Below are 12,633 nucleotides of genomic sequence, written 5' to 3'. Positions count from 1 at the left end.
GAGGCTGGAACTCGCTGAAAGGCACGATAGGCACAACCAGACGAGACCTCCAAGGTAGCTGTGGGCAGGACAATCTGCTGAATGGGTTGAGCAAAATCCCCATAGCCATAAAGTTGCTCAGCTGTATAGGCACCCCTAGAGGCTAGTCCCCTAATATGACATTGTTGTTGGAATTCACTATCCCACACTACATATTGAGCTGGAGATAGGAGCATGCGACATGTTGTTTTCCAGTCCTCTGGGACCAGTACATGATTTCTCATAATAGCCTCTAACACCCTTTGAACATAAGTACTTTGTAACCCCATGTCTCGAATTCCCTTTTGCAATTCTGTTAAAATGGGGTAAGAAAGGGGTTTGTATTCCACTATGTTATTACCAGCATCATCTTGGTCTCCGGTGAGATGCACCGGACACACAGATAACATTTCAGAAATCTCTTTAATTTCCTTTAAGGAAGGGTTCTGATTCTTTAAGTGGTCCATAAGAACACTTCGTGGAGTGGGGTGTGAGGGCGGATGATGCTTATATGGCGGATCCACTGGAGACGGCTTCTGAGGCATCGAGGGTAAAGACTCTAAGGGTGTTGGTGCCGCAGGCAGTGTTGGTGCTGAAGGCAATGGGGGGAAAAGTGCAAGAGGCGGTGGTGGCTTGGGTAGAGCTAATTGATCCCCCTGGGAATAGGCAGAGGGGGCCTCTTCACTGCATTTAAGAGAAGCCAGAGAAGAGACATGCGCTATAGCCTCAACCGCAAACACTTTCACGGGAGCCTGAGGCTCAGCGTGAAAAGTCTTCCCAATCTTTTCCCAGTCCCTAAGTTTTAGGGAACCCTCCTCAGGGTACCAAGGGCATTGTTTCTAAATTTCCAAAAGCAGTTGTGTAAGGGACACAGAAGACACGGACCGGCCTGCCTTCTGGGCTAGGAACTGTAGTTCTTTCAAATGTTTCTGCTGCGGCAGTGTTAATCTTCCACCCATACTTACCAATGAAGGGGTCGTGAAAGCACGATGAAGAGTGCACTCAGGGTCCTATGCCAGGCGTTTGTGAGATGGAGCCTTTCCTGGGGGGGGGGTGTCCCTGTTTGGGCGCCACTTGAAGGCTTGAGGGTTCAAATGAACGACACGACACACAGATCTGCAGAAGCTCTCTGACCTGGACTGGCCCAGCAGCGTTTTATTTCACTCTCCCCTTTTCCCTCCCCCTGCCCTGTATATTGAAAAGCTACAAGCAGACTCTAGGATAACAGGATGTTCTTAACAGACTGTTCTCTGCCCACAGCTCACCATCTTATCTTTACCCGACTCTAGCCAAGTTTCTTCTATCAGTGGACTCAGCAGATGTAACTGCGCACTACTGCCCAATCTCCCTGTGGGATCATAGAACTCCGGGCATGCCTCCAGAGGTTCGCCGTCCCCACAGTGAGTCACTGCTCACTTCTGTAGACTTATTTCTATTTATTCTTTGCATCCTCCTGGACCAAACCTAGACCTAAGTTTCCTGTCTCATTACCAGTGCTGATAACTCCACACCTACTACCACTCTGTATATCACACCTAACCCAATCAAGCCTTCTGTTGCCATTCATCAAAAACAAGACAGGTTTCGGTGTGAATACAATGGGAAAAATAAAATAATCTTATTGCTGTTGCCATTCAGCATCTGAAATGATCTTTATAAAATTTATATCTCAAGTGGCGCACATGGTCTGACCTGACAAAGTGACATTTATGTTAGATACGGCCCTCATACCAAATGAGTTCGACCTGTCTGCTGTAGACTGACCACAGCTGACAGCTGCTGACTGAACACAGTGTTCACTCTCCACACACGCGCACTTCTTAGCACCACCCATACACTCTCAGTCATCAACCAATCACCTCACTCATTTATCTCCCTCTTTCACCCCCCTTATTGTTCTGAAACTTACCAACCATTTAAAGAAACACGCACTTATCACTTGAAATCATTATAGGTTCATCTTCTAATTGGGCAAGGACACAAGGGAGTTCATGTGAAAAATTGCCCCACTGCATTAGTATTTGAATATCTGTTGTCTCTCAAAGAATCTGGTCTGATGGTTTCTTCCCTTAGCTGCTATATCTGCCTATCATATCAACATGCTGTTTTCTCATCCAGTGTCCACGGGTTTTTGGAAGGTTTTTTTGAAATTGTTTCCCCCATGACCACCATTAGTGCTGCAGTGATCCCTGTGGTTCTCTCCCAACTCATGTTAGCCCCATTTGAACCACTGGGATCCTGTACCTTGTGACTCTTGATTTTTAAGGTCACATTTTTGGTGGCCGTCATGTCAGCAAGGAGAGTGGAAGAGTTGGCAGCTTTGGGGGCTGACCATCCTTTTAAGTTCCAGGCTAGCCATGTACTCCTGAGACCTAGTTTACATTTCTTACCTAGAGTGGTTTCTAGATTTCCACCTTGCTTAGGATATTGTCCTTCCAGTTTTTTTTCTATCCCCTTCTTCAGAGGCTGGAAAAACACTCAATTCTTTAGATGTGAAGAGATCTTTATTGTTTTACTTAGACAGGACAAAGTGTTTTTGGCAGTCCCCACACCTTTTTACTCATCCGGTAGCTCAAGGGGGAAGCTAGCCTCATCACAGGCCATTTCGAGATGGATAGCCTCAGCTGTTTGATTGGGGTATGAGCAAGCTGGTCTACAGGGTTCTCTGGAACTTCGAGCTCATTTTACACGGGCTCAGGCAACATTAGTGGTGTTTGGAAGAGGCACTTCCTTAGAGGACATCTGTCAAGCAGCAACATGGCCGTCATTGGACACTTTCATCAAGCACTACTCCATGGATGTGAATGCGAGAAGGGATTCAGCAGCTGGCAGAGCCGCACTGCACTCTTTGTTCTACCAAAACTCACCCCACCTCCAAGGTAAAGAGCTCTGTAGTCTTCCAATGTGGTACTGCACAGAAGACTGAGGATGAAAGTGTTGCACTTACCTGTAACTGTTGTTCATCAAGGTGTCTTCTGTGCCAGCACACATTCTCTCCCTCCTACTGTGCTGTGAGTTCATAGGATACAGTTTAATTCAAGACACTCAGGCGACTCAAGAGGACTGAGGAAAAGGAGCTCCTCCCTGTGGAAGACTGCCTCTAATGAGCTCTGAAGGGGAGGAGCCCCCCTTGAAAGGTAAAAAAAATATATCCAGAATAGCTGTAAGAGAGCATTCAGTGGCTGGCCTGTGTAATACACGTGTGCCTGCGCAGAAGACACCTCGATGAACAACAGTTACAGGTAAGTGCAACACTGTTTCCACAGAGGCAGCTACAGTTGTTTCCAACATACCTATATGTGCATTTTCACAGACCACTGAAAGTGAGAGACTGTATCAACAGGTTGATCCACGGAGGTCTTTTATTGCTCCATAGCTGGTTCCTGACCCCCCTCCCCCATCATTGCAACCTCACAAGCATGAGTGGGTACTAGATGCTGTCAGCCACTTTATATTCAGAAGCAATAGTGTTCTATCAAAGGAAAGATTCTCAAGAGTATATTCCATATTCTTCACAGCCACAAATATGTAACCAATGCATAAGATACTGCAGAATTTGAAAAGAAACGCTTAAATGGGAGGCAGCCAGGGGGCTTTTATGGTTTATTTATTTCTTTATTTTTCTTTATATTCTATATAGTCTGCCTTTCTCACAGAGACCCAGGGATACAGGGACTATATCTCTCCTTTGCTGAGAGAACTGTACTGATTGCCTGTTTGTTTCTGGACACAAATCCTTTAAAGCCGTGTTTTGTTATGTTTTATTTTGTAAGCCACCTCAGACAGGCTGCCTGGAAAGGTGGTATAGAAATTTCTAAATTAATAAGCAAGTCCTCTCAGTTTGAGTAGTCAGGGCTCAAATTGCTGTTGTAGTAGCTCTGTGGCTCCTGTGTGCTTTTTTCAGTTTCCTTTCATCCCTTCTGTTATCCTGAAGGTGAAATTGGAGACATAGATCCAATCTCTGTAATCCTGTACTAGCCAGAGAGGCCGTGTTTCTCAGTTCCACTGAAGTACTCTTTTCAGGATCTCTAGCTGCATCAGATTGCACAGACTGACTGTGTTTTTGGTAAAGATTCAACAGATGTTATCTTTGGGCGAAAATTCACAATATGAAGTCCATGAGTCAGGACATGGGTTGCTGACCTGACTCACAGTTATGCTGTCATCGGCAATTGTCCCTAGGATGGACATATGGTGCCAGACAAAGGGACATCACATGTGCCATCTTAGAGCTGTTTCTAGTGGTAAAAATGCTGTGGGAGGTGAGTCCATAGTCCCTCCCTCCCTCCCTCTCTCCCTCCCTCCCTCTCCTGCACTCCATTTGCAGCTAGACAGAGAAATACTGCTTTTAAAATGTGAGTTCCACTTGAACGTATAACCATGAGTTGGGTTGGGAACTCATTTCCTGACTCGTGGGTTTTGTTTCATGCATTTTGGCCCATTCACTTTTGGCATGCTGATATCAAACAGTTTCTTCTTAGGGCAGCCCTGTTAAAATCTCTAATACCTATATTCCATGGTGGATAGAAGCTACATAGTGTTCTTTGTGCTCTCTTTGAATCTCTGCATGAGATTCCTGTTAGCCTGGGGACCCTTATAATTCTCTTTCTGATGGTTGTCACCTCTTCAGGAGACTCTCCGTGTTAGGGGCCCTGTCATTTTTATTAGGGCCTGTATACTTTCCATAAGAACATGATACTTTTAAGAACTCATCAGATTTTGATGCCTAAGGGCAATTTCACCTTTCATAGAGTTCAGGAAGTCAGTCTTCTCTTCTTCTGCCCAGGGTCTCTCCATAAGAAAGTAACTGAATACCTTGGACTTGCATATAGTCCTATGTATTGGCATTCATAGGTTACAGGAAATCAGGTTCTATATAATATTTCACTCCTGCATGATGGGGAAGAAAGGGTTCAACAGTATTTCTTAGCAGAATGGAAATCCATTGGTATTGCTTGCAGAGCACAAGGTGACAAGGCTTTAGAGGGCATTTTTTCATATTCCATTTATTTATTTATTGTATTTATAGCCTGCCCATCATGCAAACGGGTTACATCATATTAGTAATACAATAAATACAATTAAAAATTCAAAACACAATAATAAATATTAAAAACAGTAGTGACAGTCTGACAGAATCAGCTAGCTGTGAGAGGTTGCCTGGCATATTATTTGGCTTGGTAGGTGGGTGACAACAACCTCAGGGAGGCCATACATCGATGCCCTCTGCCTCAGCCAAAAGCCTGGCAGAACAGCTCAGTCTTGCAGGCCCTGCAGAATTGAAGAAGATCTCGCAGGGCCCTAATCTCTACAAGGAGCATGTTCCACCAGGCAGGGGCCAGGGCAGAAAAAGCCCTGGTCGAGGCAAGGTGGATGTCCTTCGGGCCAGGGTCAACCAGGAGATGCTGGTCCATAGAGCGTAACACTCTTCAGTGTGTGTACGGGATGAAGTGGTCCCTCAGATATGTTGGTCCCAGGCCGTGTAAGGCTTTAAAGGTTATTACCAACACCTTGAAGTGAATCTGGAAGTCAACCGGCAACCAATGCAGTTGATGGAGCACTTGCCAAACGTGAGCTCGCATAGATGTTGATGTCAGCAGGCACACCGCTGCATTTTGCACCAGCTGTAATTTCCAGATCAGCCTCAAGGGTAAGCCTACGTAGAGTGAATTGCAGTAATCAAGCCTGGAAGTGACCATTGCATGGGTCACTGTAGCTAAGTCCTGGGGGAAGAGATAGGGTTTCAGTCACCTAATATGCCTAAGATGGAAAAATGCAGATCTGGCAACTGCAGTAACCTGTGTCTCCATAGAAAGGGAGGCATCCAGCATTACTCCCAGGCTCCTCACTTTTTGGGCCAGCACCAAACGTCCCTCTTCCAGAATGGGGAGTCTGATACTTACTCCCAGGCCCCCCCGACCCAGGTACAGGACCTCCGTCTTTGATGGATTTAACTTCAACCGGCTCTGCTGTAACCATCCAGCCACCCACCAGAAGTGCAGCTATACCTATGGTGTTTAGCATCAGTGCTTTTATTCAAGATATTTGTAAGGCAACTTGCATGGTCATCTTCCACAACATTTGACAGGTATTTTAAGACTGGCTTGGTTGCCTTAGTTGATATGTACAGTAGCTCTTCTTGACACTCAATCAAGCCTCTGTGGATAGGATACTGCTTCTGAGTGAGAATGGAATGATGGACTCACTGTGATTGTTCCTTCTACTCAGATACATGGAGGACATCATTGCCACACTCTAAGATGGGGGTTGTCATGGCTGCCAGTCAAGGAATGCTGTAGTGTTCTTTGCCACCTAAGTGATGTCTCTAATATATACCTCTGATCTTGCTGCAAACAATATAGTTAAGCCTTGGCTGACATCTAGCTGTTTATAGTTCCTATCTGGAGACAGTAGAGATGTGGAGGTCCATCTGTTCCTCAAGGCCTTATTTCTTTATTTTTTGCAATGAAAAAACTGGACAATTTGACAGACCACTGGAAAAAATATTTTCTCTTTTAGAGTGAGTAAAAAAAAAAATTTTCTCTTTTAGAGTGAGTAAAAAAAACAACAGCGTTCCGTGTGCCTCGGTGTTTAGTCATGCCGGCCACATGACCACGGAAACATCTTCGGACATCGCTGGCTCTTTGGCTTTGAAACTGAGATGAGCACCGCAACCCTAAAGTTGGATTCGACTGGCTTTCGAGCAAGGGAACCTTTACCTTTACCTTTTTAAAAAACCCTTTTAAGCAAAGTTTTTCCACACTCAAAATATATAACATGAAAAGGTCTTAGTACTTTTTCAGTTTTTCCAGTGGAAAAATTGAGAAATTTTGAGAGCACTGGAAAAACATACTCTTACATTAGAGATATATGTAATATTTCCAAGATTGTTTTTGTTTTATTGTAAATTATTATTTGGGCAACAATATGCTATAGTGTATTCAATTATCATACATGTTCAGTGTTTTCAGTGTTGTAACCTTTGGCTTAATATCCAAACATGCTGGTAGTTCTACCTGTTATGACTGAGAAAGGTTCTGTTCAAATAATATACTTTCTTTTGTTTACTACAGAATTTGTTTTCTACCTTCAACTTTTATTTTTTCTTACCACTCAGATAGCCAAAATTAAATATGTATACTTTGGTAGCATAGTTTGCAACTCTTTCTTAGGTACTGGGTATATTTAACAATTTTTCGTACAGAGAATGATGATATTTATATTTTTTTAATTCTATAAGTATGTCAGAACACTTTTGTATGCTAACTTACAATTGATGCATTTTATGTTACTAGATCAGTAAAATAAATTTAGGTTTGAAAGAGAAATAAGTATTGCATATATTCAGTTTCCCCCAAACTTCTGTTTTGTGTTTGTGTTTTTTTTCTGGGGGGAACAGTTTTTCTTCTCCCAAGGCTTCAAAAGTTCTTGAACTTCTGCATCTCTAGGACATGGTTCAGTTTGTTCCAGTTTTTCCAATGAGTTCCTTTGTATTGAGGTTGGCTACCAATTCTGTTCTGAAAGTATTGGAACTGTTGAAGGAGCAGGAGGATGCTTCCTGTTGGTGGTCATAGGTAGCAGTATTTTCCCCCTTACTCTTCTTCCAATGGGACAAATCACCAATCACTCAAGGGTGCTGTCCATATCTCTAGGTAGGAGAAACAAGCCCCATGTTCTGCTCTCTCCTGCTTTCACATCTGCAACATTCAAATGTAGCGTATTCCGTATTAAAACATTTCTGTGCTTATGTAGGATAAATTCCTTTGTAGTGGTGATGTGCTGATTTTGGAGAAGCTGAAACTACCAGGAACATTAAAAGTAATTAGTATCTTATATATTGCTCCCTCCAGCCATTTGTTTTGGCCAGCTTTCAGGAGTGGTTCATGAGGTTTTTTGATAAGCGTAGTATAGATCATAAAAGTAACACTTTCTGAATTCTTGTTATGCCAAATGTTTTGCTAATATGGTGACCATGAATTGTGTATAGAATTTCTACAAATAGTGGATAAGACAGTAGAAGGAATATTTTTAAAGTTTTATTTCTGTGCATGCCTTCTTCATTTGATGGTTCCTCAAACCATGTCAGCATTTTTCTTTGTTTTGATCAAGAAAAAATTATTCAGAAATGCTAATCTGCTATATGACTGGGTTTTTGTTTTCTTTTCTTTTTTTTCCAGAAATGTGGTACTGGGTTTTCCTATGGGCTCTCTTCTCCTCTCTCTTTGTCCACAGTGCTGCAGGAGTTTTAATGTTTGTGATGCTGCAGAGGCATAGGCAAGGGAGAGTAATCTCTGTCATTGTGGTCAGCATTGGATTTCTGGGTTCTGTAACTGGAGCTATGATAACCAGTAAGTCTTACATTTTTAATACATTCATGACTCTGTCTGGAGGTTACTATTAACTATGCTGAGCACTGTTCATGAACTGTTTCTTTTGTCTTTAATATTAAATTTTTGGAGGCTTACAGTTGGGTTGTTGTTTGTTGGATGAGAATAAAGACCAAACTACATGATACAATTTTTAACATGTTTTGTTTGGATCCCCCTGACCTGACTTTGATTCAGACAGTCACTCATTGATTGTGTGGGACTCACTTTCCAAGTGTGGTTCAGCTTGGAATAATGGTGCAGAGGAAGAAGGGGGTACAGTTCCTTTCCTGCCCTAAAACATTTCCTGGGGCCACTACTTGATCCGTTAGGCTGGGGCATCATGTGTATACTGATGGGCTACACATGCAGCCCTCCTGGGCCATTTTGGATTATTAAAAAAGCATGTCAGGGGAAACTGAAATCCCTTCTCCCTCCTGCATTGCAGTTCCTATACAAATTGTGGCCCCATGTGTCTGGGAAACAAGTTCCCTTGCAGTTGACTTTTCTTGTCTGAGTCAACATGTTAAAAATTGTAACATGTCGTTTGGCCCTAAGGCCACATAAAATGGACTGCCAGAGACAGATTTCATAAAGGATCCATTCAGATTTCATGAAAAACTGAGTGTCTATGATGGACGCAGCTTTAGTTTGTTGCTGTACTCCTTCCTTCTGTTCCTCCCCTTCCATGCAGAGATCAATTGAAGGGTTTGGGAAACCTTAAATTCCAGTTTGTGATGACCTTTGAATGTAGACAACTTGTCAACGTGGAATTTTGTTTCTTCTCCACAAACCAGATTCTTAAATGGGATTAAACTGATTTTATAATCCTAATTTGTAGAAAGGAAACTAATTCCAGTTCAGACAAGTGGCATCATTCAGACATCACAGTGAATTGAACTTTGACTCAAGGCTTCCTAAACCTAGAAGCCATCAATCATACTCTAAGAAGTGAGGGAAGTACATGAGCATAACAACAAGCTGTGTTTATCATGATGTCTGAATTAAGTGATAGTGTCTCTGTCAACTTTAAAAAGAAAAGAAGAACCTAGTGGTGGGAAATAATTTCTCCTCCTCCCCCCCCCCCAAGCTTTTTATTAACATGTGAGGCCTGTTTCTGAAATAATCATTAATTTTGCTATATACTTTGGCTGTGAATCAGTCTTGCAGTTACCAGCTTTCCCAGGACAGCAACAGTTTCTTCGGACAAACAGCTTTTCAGGATCACTATACACTGTCCTATTACAAAAGTCCTAATGGGTGGGCTGATAAAGTATTTTTGTATTTTCCTATAAAGCTACTCTGAAGGGTAATGTTGGTACTGCCGCTTGAGTGAATTAAAAGGAAAGAATTGCAAGGTGAATCTCATTGTCAAAAAGAGGAATCGTGTAGGCCAGCAGGATCCACTTCAGCACCATTGTAACCTGATGTAAATGACAGTGATTTCAGAGGTTTCCTATTTGCCTTATTTCTGGCTTTGAGTTTAAGTGTTTGGATACTGAACTTGTTTTGTGGTAAGTTTGTTTTACATCGGGAGAACATACACTGTTATGTAATAAAAACTTCAGTGTCTCTATATAGCCTTTTTAAAGGAAGCACCATTTACAATATAACTGTGGCCCATACTGAGCAGTAGTTCTGCATAGGAACAGTTGTTGGTGCTGCTGCAAGCGCATTTTCTCTCTGCTGATTCAGCTTTCGCAACAGAAGGCAGGATTTTGATAGGCCTTTGTAAATTTTCCTGAGAGCCAGCAAGACCTGGAATGGAATATCTGTGGGCCCCATTTTTATAATGGATTTCTGACAGTACAACCGTAAACAGGGTTACACTCTTCTAAGTCAGTTGACGTCAGTGGGATTAGTATAGTGTAACTGTGAATTGCCAGCAGGGCAAAGCTGCATGGCCCTGTCTCTCATACTAAATGTTACATTGTCCTTGAGCTTTAGGAAAATTAAATGAAATTGATCCTTTCATAGCTGAAGTAGGTGGTATGACTGGTCCAACACTCAGCTGAAATGTATTGCCAATTAAAATTGTTAATGGAATCTCTTCAGAATATATAAAGATCAATAAGTAGTGGTTAATAGATAATTTTTTACAGGTATTCATTTTTATGTATTATGCACATTCTTTATAGGTATTTATGAGAGAGCAGCTTTATAAAATAATTGCTATTTTTGGAAAAGGAGACTGTTTAATAAAGCTTGAATTTTTCTTGCTAGAAGAAGCTGTTGAAATCTGCTGTACTTAGATCATATGTCAACTTTTGTTTGTAGGGGAAAAGTTGTTGATACTGAAAATGCTTAATTTTTTTGCAAATACAGTAGCTTCTGCGGGGGGGAAATCACATGACTGCTTTCTTGAATATATGCAGTATTTTCTATGTGATAAATAACTGAAAGCCATTTGGTATATTTAGCATGCCAAATACTGCTGATTCTTTTATGTGTTATATTCCCTACTGTAATGCAAGTATACATATGAAATACTTGTTTTTGGCCATTTCTGATAACATGCTTGATGAAACTGCACCTGTTGCTGTTTTTTGGTGCCATGATACAATGTTTACAATGTTGGTAAGTAAGCATGAAACCCTCACAAATGTTTAGTGTGCAATGTGTATAGAAATCCCTAAATTGCATTGTACTTTTGCATTTCTTTGTGAGCAATAGACTTTTTCAGTGACTTCTTGTGCATTATAGTCTCTGAGGTCAGTCTTTCTTCAGCATGTTGCCATCTAATTACCTTTAAATATTGAACCTTGAGAACCCTTTAAAACCTTATTCCTACGCTGAGGTCCTTTCTTTATTCCAACGCTGAAGTTTTTTGTTTCAATTCAGGATCTTCATCTTTACATTCTGTATTATAATTTAACGTATGTAATAAATTCTTTCATTAAAGGAGCAGTTGCTAGAGAAATCCAAAGGAAAGGGAATTTCACAGACATGATTGATGGCAAAGCACTCAGGAAAGTGGAAGCTACATCAGTGTGGCTTTTTCCCAAGCCAATACAGGGTTGGGCAATATTGGTATGAGAATTAGCTGCATCATAAATTCCTCACAAGCAATTTCAGTTATGTCATATGTAGCACTGTAATCCAATTGATGGCATCTAATAAGATTTATGCCATCCTTAGAATTTAGAAGTGCTTAATTTTGTTTGGATTATGCAAATGAGCTGTTTTAGAAATCAGTATTACTGCTTAAATCCAGTGGATATGGCAGAAAGATGGAAAAGCCAGAAAGATGTTACAAGCTCTTATGGCATAATCCAACAGTAATTAAGCACTGAAGTTACGTTGATACCTACATGAGAGAAGTAAGCATCTACATAACTCAGCAGTTAAAATCCCAATGGCTTAAAAATTGCTTTAATTTGACCAGATCATGTCCAGAATGTGCACAAGCATACTAGAGACCTTTGTCACACTTTAATGAAGTGCATCTTTGAAATGAAAATTATACTGTGTTGAACTGAAAATATCATGACTAAAACAATATTTGTGGAATGGGACTTTCCTACTTCTCCCTTGTGCTACAGACCTCTGAGCCCCTAAAATTCTGCTTCTTGGATCAGGCGATCTTCACAAAACATGGGGACATCTTGTGAGGGGGGTATGCAAAAATTGCACCCCCTTCCTCCCTCCTTCAAAAACAGAAGCACTGTTCTTTGGCATGTGGCATTACAGCAGCAGTAGAAAAAGCACCTTTAGATCCAGCCCATTATGCCAGGTGTGACAGAGCTTTAAAGAAGGCAGGCACATGGTTTTCACTATGAGGGTAAAGATATTATTTAGTTAATATGGATCATGTAATGACTTTTGAAGAGAGAATTATTGTAATTTCACTTTTTCCCTTATGACTTTTTAGGTGCAGCTGTAGCTGGAATTTACAGAGTAGCTGGGAAAAGCATGGCACCCTTGGAAGCACTGGTGTTCGGAGTTGGGCAGACAGTACTGACACTGATTATTTCCTTTTCAAGGATTCTTGCTACACTTTGAATCTTCTGTGAAAACTTGGTTTAGAAAAAGGAAACAGTCTGTGAAGTTTCCCCAAAGTGCTTTCAGAGACTGATGGGTTTGAATTGCTGATGGATTGCAAGGGAAAATACTTGGTATGTGACCTGTGAAGCTAGAGGTCCCACCCATTTGGAAAGGACTTCCTTTAGAGTCCAAAAATGACTCATTACTGCACTGCACCTAATGTGCCTCTGTCACAGGCAAGGTGTGTTCAGTTAGATGAAGCTGC

The 12,633-nt window shown here is 41.5% G+C and overlaps 1 protein-coding gene across 1 annotated transcript; it reads left to right on the top strand.

The window, feature by feature from the left end:
* Positions 1–8,197: 8,197 nt before the first annotated feature.
* On the top strand, positions 8,198–12,386 carry TMEM170B (transmembrane protein 170B). Its single transcript, XM_015425171.1, has 2 exons — positions 8,198–8,366; positions 12,256–12,386. Exons 1-2 carry the CDS (start codon positions 8,198–8,200, stop codon positions 12,384–12,386), a joined length of 300 nt encoding a protein of 99 aa, XP_015280657.1.
* Positions 12,387–12,633: the final 247 nt, after the last annotated feature.

This window comes from Gekko japonicus, unplaced genomic scaffold, assembly GCF_001447785.1.
Source record: "Gekko japonicus isolate JY-2015 unplaced genomic scaffold, Gekko_japonicus_V1.1 scaffold4482, whole genome shotgun sequence".
Taxonomy (NCBI): domain Eukaryota; kingdom Metazoa; phylum Chordata; class Lepidosauria; order Squamata; family Gekkonidae; genus Gekko; species Gekko japonicus.
The sequence above is the reverse complement of the archived record's forward strand: the minus strand, read 5'-3'. Positions and strand labels throughout refer to the sequence as shown.

Excerpts from the sequence above, each read along its gene's own strand:
- TMEM170B (XM_015425171.1), top strand. The coding sequence starts at position 8,198 with ATGTGGTACTGGGTTTTCCTATGGGCTCTCTTCTCCTCTCTCTTTGTC. Across the intron at positions 8,367-12,255 it reads AACTGGAGCTATGATAACCA|GTGCAGCTGTAGCTGGAATT; the intron begins GTAAGTCTTACA and ends ATGACTTTTTAG.